Consider the following 17705-nt stretch of genomic DNA (forward strand, 5'->3'; position numbering starts at 1 on the left):
TCCCCGTTTGTGTTCCCTCTCTCGCTGTGTCTTTCTCTGTCAAATAAATAAATAAAATCTTTAAAAAAAAAAAAAAAAAAGAATGTTTTCAGCTGTTAATCAAACCTTTCTTTTCCCCTCCTCTTCCTCCCCTTGGAGGGCTTCACAGTGGTCTCAGGCTGTGGCCCAGAACCACCAGCTGTCGGTCTCCTTGAAGGACCCTTCTTAGGACTGAAACCTGCCCCAGTAGGCCCTCTCCTACTCGCAGGGCATCACCGTGACCTCAGACCTCACGGCTGTCGGCCTTCCCCCGGCTGCCCAGGCCTGGCCTGCCCTCCGTGGACCCCAAAGCATCCAAGGTAAATAAGAAAGTGGCAGCACAGTGAGCTGCCTGCCGACAAAAGCTGAGATTTCCCACTACACACCAAGCTATAATTACCAGGAGGCGACGCCAAAAACAACAAAGGAGCTTCAAGGAAACTGCTAAAATACTCCCCAGTTTTTAACTACATACACATTCTTTTCTACTCACCCACCCACCCCCATTCTCCCTATTGTGCTCAGAAACTCTTCTGAAACCACAGATTACAGCAAGACACCAATAGCTACCGCTTAGCGGCAGGAAGGAGGTGTGCAGAAAGAAGCGTCACAGAGACCACATACGGAGCCAACAGAGGTCACTTTTGAGAAACAGAAAAGCTGTTCTTAGAACCAGAAGGAAATTAGATAATCCAAGCCCAGGTCACTTAATGGGGTTAAGACTGTGTGTGTGCATTTGTGCGTGCGTGCGTGCGTGTGGAGGGGGCACAAATGAAGTAAGAAGCAGCTACTAGGTCCTCTAAGGACAATCTATAAGAACTCCTCCAGTGTGGACTAGTTTGAGGCGCAGTGGAAAAGACGAGTTCTGTGTGGTTTAGGTTGAGCCCCATAATTCTCCATCTTGAGAAAACGTCCCTCTCCAAAGAGTATTCCTGAGAATTGCCATAATATCATCCTCAGTGATGACTCCACCCCTTAGGAAGGATTTTCTAGAGAACTAACCCTACCCTACCCCTCACCTCCCATCTCCCCCTTTCTCTACAAGCCCTTTGGGAACCACCATCATACTTGGGGCAGCAGAGTTGGAACTCCAGCTGAGTGTGGAGGCCAGCAAGGGAGCCATGCACGGTGTGCTTTTGTTTCTCCCTGGAAGGACTTACCTTCATGAAAGGCAATGGGATCTCTTCCGTCACAAGGGTTATTCCAGGAATTTCCTAGGGTGGGGGAAAAACACACACACAACTGCTTAACGTATCAACCACCACAAGCTTGAGCCTTCAGGAAGTGTTTTCTGCACAGACAGAAGCTGAGGGCAGCTCCCAGTTTGCTAACCTCTACTTTAAATAAACCTTAGGGTTTATAAATAACAGTGAACATAACCCATCTCTTGCCTTGGGAAGGGAAATATTCTTTAAAGTCATGATTACAATAGAGGACAGTCTTGGGGCGCCTGGGTGGCTCAGTTGTTAAGCGTCTGCCTTCGGCTCAGGTCATGATCCCAGGGTCCTGGGATCAAGCCCCACGTCAGTCGGGCTCCCTGCTCCCGAGGGAAGCCTGCTTGTCCCTCTCCCACTCCCCCTGCTTGTGTTCCCTCTCTCGCTGTATCTCTCCCTGTCAAATAAATAAATAAAATCTTAAAAAAAAAGAAAAAGTGACCCACCTGAGCAGGAACAGAAAGCTATCATTGGCAGTTCAGCTAGTGGCTCACCCATTTGCCCAGAAATCACTTACGTTAGGTCATGAAGTCAGTTTCCCTATTGCATTGAAAAATAACCAAGGGCGCCTGGGTGGCTCAGTTGGTTAAGCGACTGCCTTCGGCTCAGGTCATGATCCCAGGGTCCTGGGATCGAGCCCCGCATCGGGCTCCCTTCTCCGTGGGAGGCCTGCTTCTCCCTCTCCCACTCCCCCTGCTTGTGTTCCCTCTCTCGCTGTGTCTCTCTCTGTCAAATAAATAAATAAAATCTTAAAAAAAAAAAAAAAAGACGACAATCTCTGAAGGAAAGGAGAAGACTATTAGGAATACGGAGCAAATAGTGTATTCTTTACACATTGCATTTTAAGAACAAATAAGGCAAATGACATGGGCACTATCAAATGTAATAATAAGGGGGACACGTTCCTTCTTTGTTTATTGTTCCTTCCTCCCTCTTCTTCTCTTTTGCTTAAATGTATTATATTATAGTTGACCCCTGCCTCCCTAGAAGGAACCAAAATTAATGGGGTTCTTTTTTTACTTTAGTCAAAATTCTTCTTCACCCCATCCTCTACCATAATTCCAGAAGTAAAAGATCCCCATAAAGAGCTGATGCAGCAGAATCACCATGGCAAATACGAAAGATGTACAATCCGTGTCAGGAAATCCGAATTATAACATTGTGAGCATTAAAACAAAAATTACAATAAAAATATAAACTTCCAAAATGGCCCTTCATTCAGTCATTTTGGAAGTGTGTTTCTATATTAACCGTGTAGATTAGCCTCTCAGCTAGTGAATTCATCTTTTATTTTCTAAAAAAAAGGTAGATGATACATGAGAAAATAATTTAGAAGGTGTACTGTAGAAATAAAATCTTGTATTTGTCTAGAACTTAAATGTACTAGATTTTTACTGATATACAACATTCCTGTGGAAAGGGGCACCACAGCAATGTAGAAATAAGTTTCCAGGATATTCAAACAACCGAGTTGTCCACTGTGACCACAAAAAGTCTGTGTTAAGAATATATTTTGTGTTTCACTTATCACTACTCGGTAAGAGAAGACACTTCAAAAAAGCATTAAAATTCATTACAGCTCTAGGTCTTAAAATAGGAATAACAAGGCTAATTGTTTGCAAAGCATAATTCAGGATGATTTATATGAAAGAACACTATATGTTCTAGTATCTTAAAAAAAAATCCAATTCAGTTATTTACAGAAATAATCTGTCTCCACACAGAAGTATGATATTAATATTTTTTATGATATTAATATTTTTTATTCCGGCAAGTGTTTATTAAGGTGTAGGAATAAGAGCATTTGTAGATTAGGAAAAGAAAAGGCAAATGATTTACATCATTGCTAAAGAGAAGCAGGGACTCAGAATTTCAGGATTAGAAGAGACCTTTAAGGTAACCTACTCCAACACACTGAAGTTTAGAGCAACGTGGTAAACCCTAAAATAAGCTCAGTAGATGGTGGTTAGAACTGTGGGTTTTTTATATTAACTCTCATAGGACTTCCTGACATCACTCTGGAGGTCTACAATCGCTCCTCCGCCCCACAGTCATGAGAAATGCAAAAGTGAGAAACTGCCTCTCCAGATGAGCCTCTCACATGCCATCCAGTTAACACGTGCTCCATCTTTAAACACAACTCTGGAAACTAGAGGGGTTCCCGGGCCCCTCCTCCCAGACACTGAACTGGAGGATGACAGGGCTGGGTGGTGAGGGAAGGAAACATAGAGGTGCATTTCCTGACTCCCCGTGGTTTAACCTGCAAACTTCCTGCCACATCACCATAGATGCTGCATATATATTCACAAGAGTTCTCAAAGCAAACAGTGCTTGGAGACGAAATGAGCTCATCTTTCCCTTGTTATTCTACAGTGAGGCAAGAACATTTAAAAACCCTTAACGGTAAAAGACAAAAGGGTCTTTAGGAAAACACTACCGCTGTGCATACCAAACATTTAGAAATTAATCAGACATAGCTGCCTCTATTTAAATAGTCTAAATACAAAATGGGCAAGTGTCACAATTTATCCCAGTACTTATTTTCCGATGTCTGTGTTACCTAAATTCAATTTATTTTTCTAAATGCCTTCTTGATATAAACCTCTGCCTCAAGACTAAGCATGTAGTTCTAACATCTAAGTATGAAAGAAGAAACCTTTTTCGGGGCAGCCTGAAACCTTTTTCAGGGTTTTCACTTTCTGATCCAACAAATCTCAGTTTACTGCACCATGTTCTAGAGAAAATAAACAAAATTTTAGCTCAGCACCTCCCAGTTGAAAAATTGGGAGCAAGGGCCAAGAGGAAGAAAAGGTTAAATGGAGTGAATTTGCTTAAGATTACTAACTTTTACTGATCTTGAGGCTCTACAGTTATTACAGACTTTCCTTATGAGGCTGGGAAAAGGGGTCAATCTACTTAGGAAATAGAACAGCTTACAACAACAGCAGTGGTCCGGCCATTCCTTAGTTTATAAGAATATTTTAATCCTCTCTAGTTGCTAAAAAAAAAATACCATTTGAAGATGACAGAGGTTTCATTCTGCTTAGTAGTAAGAAGAGTGACACATATCCTGTACCTTCTCCTTCAATTCTCCTATTTTATATCACTACCTGGCTAACAGCAAGGATTCACGATTATTTTTCTGCCAGGAATCTCCAACTCAGATCCTTATCAGTCAAAATAAACAAATGAAATCACAGCCACGGGTACTGTGACAGGGATGTCCTACAACGGACCCACAACTGTGAATCAATTTTAGTTACATAATACAAAGTGTTAACTTACTGTATTCCAAGTGAGCACTGAGGAATATGGCAAAAGTTTATCCATGTTACTTGTCTTTGGGTATATGCTCCAATATGAAGAAGCTGAGTAGATTTTTGAAAGAAAAAAAAAAAAAAAGAAAGACATGGTTTAATAAGAATAAGGCAGTAGACACTGTAATTCACCAAAACAAGCAAACCCCCCAAAAGTTTTTATTGCCTTATCCTTATCTTCAAAAGGCTAACCATTATGGTTCTACCTTTATGAAACGTTCAAGTTCTGCTCTTTACAGTGAGAATCATTAAAAAAAAAAATTATTTGGCACTTCTATCTAACCCAAAATGACATTATTCCACTTTACACAGAAACTGAACTAAGAAAGTTTTTTATATCTTACTGGGAAAAAAAAAAATCACTAATAAGGTTAGAGAATGTATCTCATCAGTCTCCGAACCGTCATAGCTTCTCACAAGACCACAAGAGAACGAAATTTAATTAGCTGTGACTGAAATAGAGTAAAAAAAAAAAAGAAATGCTTCTAACCAACATTTTGACAGGTTGAGGCATTATCAATTTGCTGCTTTCCCTCCAGCAAAACGGTCAAGGATTCAACTTACTATGCACCATCAGCAACACCTACCAATTATAAATTCCTGAATGAGGTCAAATGAATGGCAGGCAGAGATATTCTCAGAAATCCACTGAATAATCTTTAAAAAGTAAGAAGACAAATCTGTTGGTATTTACATCTGCACCCTGTCCCCACCACCAAAGAAGTACAAAATGTATGTGAATCTTTTAAAATTCTGTATCTATTTTGGAACTGCCGAAGAATATACTCACTTCCCTTCAAGGCACATAATGCAAGACTGTGGCTTAAGCAGTCTTATAAATCAGGTCCATTTTACATATCTTTTTTTAATAAATGCCCTTGTCTGAAATCCAAATAAGACTTCTTCAACCCCATGTTTGTTTTTGCTAGAGTAGGTCATGTTATAGCAAAGTACCAGTGTGAAGAACTGGTGGATACAGGAAAAAACCAAACCAAATCACACCCCAAAGCTCGAAGGCAGCAGACCTGGGTTTGAGTCCAGCTCAGACATCAGTGTGAACGTTGGCACACCGCTTAATCTTCGTGAGCATCACTGTATGGTCCTCCCAAGGGTATGTTGTAACAACAACTCAGTCTCCACCACCATCCTCACCTGCTGGAGGACTGAAACTTCTTGTTCCCAGCCTTAGACACTATGAGGCTTACCTAGCCACAGAGCATTCTCACATTTCTGCTCCTACCAATAAATAAGTGGGTTGTTTTTTTTTTAAGATTTGATTTATTTGTCAGAGAGAGAGAAAGCGCACAAGCAGGGGGAGCAGCAGACAGAGGGAGAATGCCGGGCTCCGTCCCAGGACCCTGGGATCATGACCTGAGCCAAAGGCAGGTGGCTTAACCAACTGAGCCACCCAGGCATCCCAATAAGTGGTTGTTTTTATTTCTAAGCCTATTCATGCTGGTTGTATTTATCTTCACAATTAGGTAATTTAATAAAATATTACCACAGACGAGTGAAATATGGAAGCAAAAAGAGTGTTGTTTGGTCAATAAAAGTTGAATGCTTCGGAAAGACTCAAAGTCATGTCCAAAACACTCACTAAAAAAAACTACATGTGAGACAACTGTAAAAGATTAGAAAAAATTGCCCAATAGATACGGATGGTTTTGAAAGGATTTTTAAAATATGGCTCTCCTTAGGTTAAAAAAAAGAAGAAAGTAAGATTAAGAAAAAAAAGGGAGAAGAAGAAAGTAATAGGAAGTCAGAGACAGCACATTACTAGTGGTTTTATGTAAGAAAAATGATTTTGACAGTATGGAGTTTCCTCAAAAAGTTGCAAATAGAGCTACCCTACGACCCAGCAATTGCACTACTGGGTATTTACCCCAAAGATACAAATGTAGTGATCCGAAGGGGTACATGCACCCCAATGTTTATAGCAGCAATGTCCACAATAGCCAAACTATGGAAAGAGCCAAGATGTCCATCAACAGATGAATGGATAAAGAAGATGTGGGGATACACACACAATGGAATATTAGGCAGCCAAAAAAATGAGATCTTGCCATTTGCAATAACGTGGATGGAACTAGAGGGTATCATGCTAAGCCAAATAAGCCAATCAGAGAAAGATAATTATCATATGATCTCACTGCTATGAGGAATTTGAGAAACAAGACAGAGGATCATAGGGGAAGGGAGGGAAAAATGAAACAAGATGAAACCAGAGAGGGAGACAAACCATAAGAGACTCTCAATCTCAGGAAACAAACTGAGGGTTGCTGGAGAGAAGGGGGGTGGGAGAGATGAAGTGGCTGGGTGATGGACATTGGGGAGGGTATGTGCTATGGTGAGCGCTTTGAATTGTGTAAGACTTTTGAATCACAGACCTGTACCCCTGAAACAAATAATACATTATATGTTAATAAAAAATAAAAAAAGAAAGAAAAATGATTTTGAACTCCAACCAGCTAATATACAAAGAAAGAGTCTTAATCTACATCAAAAGATAGGTGAATAAATGTACTTTTTTTTTTTTTTTTGGTTTTAGGCTAAAATAAAATGTTTAAGATATCTTTTCTTCAATTACCCAACCACCCATTGGTCCCAATCAAGTCTAATAGGGGGGTTTCTCCAACTTCACAGGACAGCTGTAAAACTAAGTGACAAAACATGTGAAAGTGCTTCATAAATTAAATTGTGCAATATAAATATAAATATAAACTATCTTCATTAAAATGTAATAAATATATGCCACCAGATTTTAGTTCTTTTGATGCTACACACCAAACACAGACCAGGAGCGAAAGTAGGTATTTGAGAAACTACTATTTACTGAGCACTTTCTTGGAATGTTACTGATACAGCTAATGTGTATGCACAGTATGGAAAAGAGAGTAGTCAAAAGGACAGACATGCTCACAGTCTGAGGTTTGGTTGGGGTCCATAAAAAAGAAGCACAAGAAGAGAGTATGTTTAGGGGCGCCTGGGTGGCTCAGTCGGTTAAGCGACTGCCTTCGGCTCAGGTCATGATCCTGGAGTCCCTGGATGGAGTCCCGCATCGGGCTCCCTGCTCGGCAGGGAATCTGCTTCTCCCTCTGACCCTCCCCCCTCTCATGCTCTCTCTCTATCTCATTCTCTCTCAAATAAATAAATAAAATCTTAAAAAAAAAAAAGAGTATGTTTAAATCAGGATGGAGACCAGACACTTTGATTAATTACTACCAAACAAAAATGGCATCTGTTCCTTTCAACCACAAATGTATACAGCTGGTGTTGTCTATTTGCCAGTTTTTAAACTGAAGCTACATCACCACCTTGGCTTCCAGGAACGGGGGGTCTTGGCCCCAGGAGAGCACACAGTGCAACGCGCCCATCTTCTCATAGTCGAGCTGCGTGTTCCATAGGAACTGTAGTAAGTACGACTGGTTGAGGACCGCCCTGGAGAGCTTTCCAGAACACCAATCCAGTACCAGGGACCCTGAGAGTGACTGTAAAGGACTATGAGGTAGCATATCGACCACTTCATTGTTTCCTGGCCAAAAAAAAAAAAAAGGAGATCAGCAAATAAAAGAAACTCCACTCACCCTCACCCAAATACAAACAGTGCCAAGACAAATCCAAATGGGCCACGTTCAGGAGGGAAAGACCACGGCAATACCTGTCAGAAACAAACTGTGGCAGATCAGGTCCGGATGCTGGATGTTGAGTAGATGAAAGAAATGACCAGGTAAGTAAACAGCCACATAATAATCTGTAGACGAGGAAGATATAATTTATCTGCATGTGGCAAGAGCTGCACAGACAAAGAGAAAGCCCAGAACTTCACAGTATCCCTATTTGTCTTTGAACCTCTTAAAACACAGAAGTTTTGACCAACGTGATACTAAACTGTCTGATGTCAGCACATTTCATCAAATGAGCCAGGTCTCATTTATTTCTACCTGTTGCTAGTTTTCTTCATACATTTAGCCATGGTTATCTTAATTGATATGTGTAATTTTGAGTCTAAGTGAATTGTGGCTTTATATGAACTTAAATGACCTCTGAAAGCAAATTAGAAAAAAAAAATACCAAGCAATATGAATTATTCCTTTATCTGATAGTCTGGGAATAGCTTATAATGGGAATTTCCCTCCTCATTTCTGCCAGTTGCGGGGAGCTCTAAAATTTTGTTTCCTACGTTTGCCCACTCGTCGTCATCATCACTATCGTCATCGTCATTTTGTTTAGAGAACCCTTAAATTGATAGTCATCAAAACAATCTCTTGTTTTATGTAATCTCACACTCGACGAAGTACTAATATATTTCCTTGCATAGCGAGCTGCCGAGAATTCACACCTTCACAGTACCTGCATTTGATAATTTTGCACCAAAAACACTTGTACACAGATTGAGACAAGGTGTAAAAATTTCTGGAGAATGGGAAGGTGGAAGTAGCCCTTGCCAATAATTTTTCACACAATAGCAGTGAATTTCATACAGATGACACATTTAGATTATAAGTGCGCCAGCTGGACTCTTTTTTCCTAAGAAGCAAAGAAATACGTGCTAATCATTTGCATAGAAGGCATTCTGTGGAATGGAAAGGAAAGGAAAGAGGATGTAAAACTCAAAGCAGTTGACTTAAGTAAGTGTCCTCTTGGTCACTGGGGATTAAGTGATGTTAAAGGGAGTTGCACAGGGTGCCTGGGTGGCTCAGTCAGTTAATTGTCTGCCTTCGGCTCGGGTCATGATCTCAGGGTCCTGGGATTGAGCCCTGTGTTGGGCTCCCTGCTCAGCGGGAAGCCTGCTTCTCTCCCACCCCCCCTGCTTGTGTTCCTTCCCTCTCTATGTCTCTCTCTCTCTCTGTTGAATAAATAAATAACATCTTAAAAAAAAAAAAAAGCAAGTAGCACAAATGGCTGCAATAATATTCTTATTACGGCAACACTTAAGTAAAAAAACACAAATAATGATATAATAGGGTATGGTGGAAAGGGTTTAGGCATCAAATGACCTAAATTAATTCTTAGCCCTAGCATTTAACCAGTTAACTAGGGTGGTAACTACATCCCTGGGAGAGGAGGCATTTGGAAATATATGAGGGTGTTTTGAGTTGTCGCAATCATTGGAGTGGAAGGGGGAGTCCTCCTGCCATTTGGTGAAGGTCTTAAAACCCTCAATGTGCAGGACACTCTCACTCAAAAAGTACTGTCTCATCAAAAACGTCAACAGTGCCTGTGGTAGGCCAAATGATGACCCTCAAAGATGTTCATGTGCTAATCCCAGAGCCTGTGAATATGTTACCTGAAGTGATAAAAGGCACTTTGCAGATGGGATCAAGGATCCTGGGATGTGGAAAGTATCCTGGAGGATTCAAGTGGACCCAATGTAACCATAAATATGTTTACAGAAGGGAGGACGAGGGAGAGTGGACTACAGAGGAGAAGATCATGCAAGGATGAAAGAGATGGGAGTGATGTGGTCATAAACCAAGAAATGCTAGCATCGAGATGCTGGAGGAGGCCAAGGATGAATTCCTTCCCAGAATATCCGGAAGGAACCATTTCTACCCACACTTTGACTTTAGCCCCTCAAAATTCATTTCAGAATTCTGACCTCCAGAACCAAAAGACAAAGTTTATGTTGTTTTAAGCCCTAAATCTGTGATAATTTGTTATAGCAGCAATAAGAAACTAACACAGTGCCTCTGATAAGAAACACCAAAAGGAGCCTGGGCACACACCTTTCTGAGCCTCAGTTTCATTATCTGTATAATGAGGATAACATCACCAAGCAGGATTGTTGTAAGGATCAAGATAACCGAAACAACACGCTTAGCATATAGTATTCATTTTTAAAATAGTAGGTTTTTATTAACAAACATATCTTTCTTATATAGAGGTGTTTGGATTTATGGAAAACTTCTCCAAAACTCTCTTTTTTAATATTTTAATCAATATAAGTCCCTTTTAACAGGGTGACAATTTAGGACAATTGCATGCAATTAATAGGAAAAAAAGACATCACTCAAAAAGCAATACTGTTGTCATAAAAATGACCTAGTTTTAATCTTGGGTATAATTTTGTGCCAAGAAGATAAAATGCATATAGGAAGGAAACATAACTTATGCAAGAGCCTATTTTACAAAGCTCTAGGATTTCTGCCGACTCCACAGTCTGAAGACCATAGATTAAATCATGCCTGCCCTTTTCTAGAGTCATTCTCAGGGGGAAAAAAAGGAAGGCTATCTTTGACCTCACAAAATGCTAAGTTTTTTTTTAGTGGAAAGTTTCCCACATCACTCTTGAGATGGGATGTTGATGTAGCATTCTCTGATAAGAATCAAGTCTCAGACCCAGGAAACCTTATATTTATCTCTCTTACCACAGGAAGCCGTAGAATCAGGCCTCTCTAAGGCAATTTCCCACAGGTTCAAAGCTCATGTTAACATTTACCACATACTGGCCCACTCAGCATTCGCTATCTCACCTCATCTATAGTATTGTTCAAAAGAAAAATCTTTTTTATGAACTTTATCATTTTCGTTCTCATTTCGCCCAGATCCCTCATATCACACCTTCCTAAACCTTTATCATGATAGTAGACAGACTGGGGAACAGGAATAGGAAAACATATTAAAGAATCATGTGCTCTAAACCTGAAGTTTTTCTTTTTTGAATATTGTGCCATGTCCCATAGGTGGGCAAGTAATAGTTCTGTTACTTAGTCTTGTGCTAACCTGTTTGTGCCCCTCATCCCAAATGATATGGAAAAGCAGCTTTTGGTAGGTTGGTACAATAAACCCTTTCTTGATTTTCTTCATTATAGACTCCATTAATATGTTCAAACCTAACACTCAAGTTCCCTTACTATATTTACTCAATGAAAATCAACACATTCAAGCTGATCCCTAAATCATTTATACGACTTGGAAGCTCTTAGCAATTAGCAACAGGGAATGGGCAATTTCTCAAAGAACTTTGTCCTCTCTAGAATCAAGGGACAACATGATGTATTATTTCTCATAGGCTTTTAGGGACCAACCCATTCACTGGCATCATTTTTTTTTTAAAGATTTATTTATTTGTTTATTTGAAAGAGAGAGAGAGAGAACAAGTGGGGGCATGGTGGGGGAGGGAAGAAGGACATGGGGCTCGATCCCAGGACCCTAAGATCATGACCTGAGCTGAAGGCAGATGCCTAACCGACTGAGCCACCCAGGCACCCCTGTCATCATTTTTATACTAACAAACGGCTTTTTAGGATTACTACTAAAAACATAGGAAAGCTCACAGCCTAGTTTCTCTAAAAAGGGAGGTGCATCCCCTCCCCAAAAGGCTGATCTGAATGGGGGACACAAATACGTTCATTAGGATTGGTCTGTAGGCCTAGAAAAAGATATAGGTCAGGAAAAAATATATTATGAAAATATTAACTAACTTAATTCGGTTGACCCTTGAACAACAGAGAAGTTAGGGGTGCTAAGGTTTCCAGAGAAAACCTTCCCCTCTCAGGCTTCAGAAAGGTCAGTGGTTGTCATCACAATCCAAGTCCTACAGAGGCTGGAGAAAATGGGGTGCACAGATAAGAAAATGAGATATAAAAGGCTGAGTATCACATGTACTCGAAAGGAGGGTCAGAGCAGAGAGATGCATCTCTCTCTCACTCACCAAGGTTGAGAAAAGTAAGGCCCTTAGTCACGTGTGAGTCAACACTCCCAAGAGCAGCAGTGAAGGTCTTGCTGTGCCCTGTGGAGAGAGAACAGGAAGCCCAGGAAAGAATGGTAAGAAACAAAGAGCCGTAATTCCACCCAAGGCTATTGCCCTATGTAATACTCTTAACCTTTACGAGCTGTGAGACTGACCTAGCAAGGGTCTCTGACTTCCAGATTTCATGGTTCTCTATCATTCTCTAAAAGCCCACACAGAAGGTAGATTACAGTGCAATCAGGATCCAATCGTTGTTCTGGGCTTGTTGTATAATATTAGACCTGATAAGATGGGTTGTGCAGAGACAGAAGGATCTGAAGGAATCTACAAGATCCAAGAGATGGAGGAGACCAGGTGGCTCACTGGCCCTCATGGTTTACCTCATGTTCTTGTCGTCATTAAGAGCTTCTGGGACTTCTCTCAGTCATTTAGAAGGGCAGTAGACTATCAGCTAAATCAATGTACTGGGTTTCACTCTCCACTTTTCTAACTCTTCATCAGAATTAGTAACCCTTAATAAAACTTTCATTAAACTTTTATTTATGGTTTTAACCATTATATTAATCATTAGAAAAATGTATGAAAACTTTCCATAAAAGAAAAATCCAACTTATGCTATTAAAGCATGTCTACTTCTGAAGTGGCTTTTAGTTTCTTCATTATTGAGCTGTTAAACCTTTTTCATGTAGATTTCTAACTACTGAAGATACTGTTAGGCACTCCTGCAGAATAAACTCTGCTGTGGTCTGGCATGGTTTTTTTTTTTTTTTTAATTAAAAAAATTAATTCTACCCACAGTATGTACTACATAAATAGTAATTTTAAGGAACTAAACAAGCAAAATAAATGTGCCTTAGCACGGTTCAGACTAAAACTATTAAAGGGCACACTGGCCAACTACAGAACTAGAATAGCTTGGGCACTTGTCCCTGTAGGCTGACTGCCGACAAATCAGTTTCCTGGGCTGCAGATGTGGGAATCGAAATAAAGGTATTTTAAGTCTAGGACCTGTTGAGATCTGAGCTGATGGATGCTTTTAACTAAAACTCTATGTGACCTTGTAAGTTAAATATATTGATGTTTTCCAACTAGTAATAATAAAAAAGCAAACAAACACACTTTGGACAAATATGTCTATAAGGATTGGTCTACCTACAGGCCTAGAAAAAAATATAGGTCGGGAAAATAATATAAAAATATTAGCTAACTCAATACAGTTGACCCTTGAACGACAGGGAGGTTAGGGGTGCAAACCCCTGAGCAGTCAAAAATCCACATGTAAGTTTTTGGGGAGTCAAAAGTTAACTACGAAGAGCCTACTGCTGACCAGAAGCCTTTCTGATAACATAAACAGTCAATTAACACATAGTTTATATGTTGTATGTATTGTGTACTGTATTCTCACAGTAAAGAAAAATGTTATTAAAAGAAAGAAAAAGAGGGCGCCTGGGTGGCTCAGTTGGTTAAGCGACTGCCTTCGGCTCAGGTCATGATCCCAGGGTCCTGGGATCGAGTCCCACATCGGGCTCCCGGCTCAGCAGGAAGCCTGCTTCTCCCTCTCCCACTCCCCCTGCTTGTGTTCCTGCTCTCACTGTCTCTGTCTCTGTCAAATAAATAAATAAAATCTTTTAAAAAAAAAAAAAGAAAAAGAAAAATGTAATTAAGAAAAATTATAAGGAAGAGAAAATACATTCACAGTACTATACTGTATTTTTTTAAAAACCCTGAATGTAAGTGGATCTGTGCTATTTAATTCCATGTGGTTCAAGGGTTAACTGTATTCATCATTAGTGAATTTTTTTAGGAAACATGTATTACATAGGCATACAGGTATAGAATGTACTGATAAAATTTATTACAAGGTAGTAGGACTTTAAAATTTATGTAACTTGCTACTATTTGGAAAAAGTGATTAGGTAAAAATAAAAAATTAAGAATAAATGACATGTACCTTTATGAAAGTAAAACACTGAATACGTGATTTTTTCCCAAGAGTCAAACTTCGGACTGTAACATACACACAAAGTTCCTAGAAGTAAGAAGGTATTATTTAGTAGAGCTGAAAAGAATCATAGACAAATAAAGTTTCCTAAGCCACTTAACCTTACTTCTCTTGCTTTAGATGTTCTGCCTCAACTTACCTCATAGATTATATCCAAATTCTAAAAATGGTTTATTAACAAGCTGCTAAGAAATTTCAATTCAACAATTACTCAGCACACACATAAGTAACGCACTGTGGTAAGCTACTGAAGAATAGGAAAAGGAATAGAAATACACTGTTGCATACGAAATCATGGGAGTCTAGAGGAGTTTACAAGAGATTCTCCTAATATACACACATTGCCCTGCTCTCTTATTTAGCTTGCCTTCTGGCCATTACCAATAGTTATAGACCCTGGTTTACCAAAATGTGTATCCTCTTTACAGACAGTTTCCAGTCTCCTTTTTTATCTGGAATTGGAAGGCAAACTGGGGCAATAAGAGCAAGTATGTGTTGGCCCACACCCACCCATATTTGGGTCACTGAGAACCTTGGCCCAAGTGCAAAGGAGAGAACTCCTGGCACAAAGTGGTTTTTCCAGATAAGCCCTGACCACCTTCACTTACCCCATCACTCCAGAACACTCTCAGCCTTCACCTCCTCTAGAATATGATGAACAGTCCAATGTGGAATATGTCCATCATCTCTAGCAGCTGTTGCTAGATATGTAGACTAGATAAGCTCATCAAAGACCTACCATGGAGGGCATTATGCCAAAACTGATACTTCTAGTGCTAACATTTATGTGATTACCTGAAACAGGAGATTTCCAGGGTGGAAAGGAACTTGACCAGGGTCTAGAAAGCTGGGTTCTAGTCCCAGAGCTAAAATTAACTAGCTGTGTGAATTCAATCATTACTCTACTTCAGTGAATAGCAATATTTCCTCTGTTATACTACACTAGGTCCTTTATCAAAGAATCATGGTAGTAAAAAAAAAAAAAAAGCCCATTTTTCTCTAAGAAGGCTATTTAAGGACATTAATGAGCATTCTTTTATAATGTTTATCATTTGTGACCATTTTTACTAACATTTAAAACCGCGCCATATTGTTAGAAGTACATTTTATTGCAGTATCTTAGATGGAAAATAACAAAAAAAAGAAAAATTTTATCAGGTAAAAATAGTAACAATTCTGTTAGATGTAAAATTACTGTTACGGTTATTGAGTACACAATAATAACTTCTCTTTAAAATTACAGCAGACTCACTAAGAATCAAAGTAACACTATACTAAAGCATAAACAAAAATAGTAATTATAACAGTTAAAAAAGTTCCATGTACCACTTGGACTACTTTCAAAAAGTAAACATACTACCAGCAAAAAACTACTGGTTCATCCTGTTCTTTTATGTTCTACAATCACAAGGAGAAAGAACTATTTAGCAAACATAGTTAAAACTTCAGCCGCTCTGGTAATAACAAAATAAAAATTTTTTAAAGGCACCGTATTTTTCCTTTCCAATTAGCAAAGTTTTTAAAATGATAATCAATTCTGTTAAGGGAGCAGTAGGAAGAGCATTCTCAAATAATAGAGGAGGAAACTAGTACAACCTCTCTGAAATATAGTTTTGTGGAGGATTAATATATTCATGCCTGTCGACCCAAATTCTTCTTGTAGGCATTTATCCTGAGACATGAATATGAAATGTCAACAACATAAAGAAGGTTATATCCCCCATTGTAGCAAATTCCTCCACATATCATCCTTTAGAGAATGGAGGTCATCATTTTTGTTTTGAAGAAAGTTAAAGTGAGGTGTAGAATAAATGTACCTAATTACATACACCAAGAGCCATCTTTAGACCTCATAAGCAAATATTTCCAAATTCGGTTGTGGCTTAATTCCCTCTCCCAAGCCCAAAGTGGGGGCGGGGGGAGATAAAGACATAGCAAGGTGACATGGGATGTGCATAGACTCTATAAAGCTTGTCCCATCCATAGAATTTTCTTTGATAATGGAAATGTTTTATACATGCGCTGTCCAAATTGGTAGCCACTAGCTACATGTGACTATTGAGCACTTAGAATGTAGCTACTGTGACTGAGGAACTCTTTTTTATTTAACTTTAATTAACTTAAATGGCCACACGTAGCTAGTGGCTACCATAACGGACAACCCAATGGAGCACTGCTTCTCATACTTTGAGAGTACATTAAACTCACCTGGGACTCACAGATTCTCAAGCTTCCCATTAGATCAACTTAACCAGAATCTCTGAAGGTAAGATCCAAGCCAGGCATCAGTTTTTGTTTTTGTTTTTGTTTTTTTTTAAGGGAGAGAAGGCTCTATGGGAGGAGCAGAAGGAGAAGGAGAGAAAATCCCAAGCAGGCTCCATGCTCCAAGCCCCTGACATGGGGCTCTATCTCACGACCCTGAGATCATGACCTGAGCTGAAATCAAGAGTTAGATGCTCAACTGACCAAGCCACCCAGGCACCCAGGCATCAATATTTTTTAAATGTGCCTGGGGCAGGGTGCCTGGCTGGTTCAGTTGGTGGAATGTGCGACTCTTGATCTCAGGGTCATGGGTGTGAGCCCCATGTTGGGTGTAGAGATTACTTAAATAAGAAAATAAACTGAAAAAATAAATAAATATAATGTGACTGGGGCAAATTAATAAAATTCTCTAAACCTCAGTTTCCTCATCTGTAAATAAAGAAAATATAGAACTTACTTCATATAGTTCTTACATAAGAATTAAATGAGATAATATGTATAAAGCTCTGCTGAAGAAGTTATATCTGGCTATAAAGGTTAGCTGTGATTATTATTATTCCAGAATGATTTTGCTACTATTTACAAGTTGGGGGAAGTTGCAGTTTGAAAAAACAAAGCATGCTCTTAATGGTGTATCCAGAAAGAGATGTTTAATAAATATTCATCAATGATGAAGATAAAATCTCAAAGTTGGCTAGCCTTTGGGAAACTATTTGGACAATGAAAGCTATTATGGACGAAGTTTTCCAAGGGAAATTATCTCATTGTAAAAGGCTCTATAAAATGCTAAAACACAGGACTAATTCTGGGAACTTGTGGAGGGCAACTCTTGCAATTATATGAACAGGAAAGATAATGTACACTTTTCACCCCTCACCACCTCCCAGTAGATGGTGCACAAGAAAGAATGACAGCCACTGACTTAAGCGCAGCTGCACGGTTGATTATTAGACGGGACAGGAATAAGAATATTTCCTTCCCTTCACTGCTTTAGGAAGTCTCTGATTCACCCTCCTGCTAGGAACCATTTTTAAAAATCTACACAAACTGAATCTTAATATGGAAGCTTTTGCCCACCATCGCCTCTCATGAGCAACCCCCTCATCCAGATTTTAACCTCTCATGCCTTGGAAGGTAGGGGATTTCATTTCATTTCTTTCTTTCTTTCTTTCTTTCTTTCTTTCTTTCTTTCTTTCTTT

General features: G+C 39.4%; 1 protein-coding gene across 5 annotated transcripts in view; it reads right to left on the reverse strand.

Moving 5' to 3' along the window:
• The window catches only part of GSAP (gamma-secretase activating protein), an 86058-nt gene that overhangs the window by 31550 nt on the left and 36803 nt on the right, over positions 1-17705 (reverse strand). For all 5 annotated transcript variants that reach the window (XR_004681978.1, XR_004681979.1, XM_035020425.1 and 2 more), the window contains exons 13-19: positions 14194-14271; positions 12204-12281; positions 8208-8300; positions 7864-8081; positions 5137-5206; positions 4518-4600; positions 1179-1232 (exon numbers count right to left, since the gene is read on the reverse strand). Coding sequence is in view for 3 of the 5 variants with exons in the window: in XM_035020425.1 (XP_034876316.1) it covers positions 1179-1232; positions 4518-4600; positions 5137-5206; positions 7864-8081; positions 8208-8300; positions 12204-12281; positions 14194-14271 (674 nt within the window). In the remaining 2 variants the exon portion in view is untranslated. The remainder of the gene's footprint in view (positions 1-1178; positions 1233-4517; positions 4601-5136; positions 5207-7863; positions 8082-8207; positions 8301-12203; positions 12282-14193; positions 14272-17705) is intronic.

Source organism: Mirounga leonina, unplaced genomic scaffold, assembly GCF_011800145.1.
Source record: "Mirounga leonina isolate KUSES-001 unplaced genomic scaffold, KU_Mleo_1.0 Mir_174, whole genome shotgun sequence".
NCBI lineage: Eukaryota > Metazoa > Chordata > Mammalia > Carnivora > Phocidae > Mirounga > Mirounga leonina.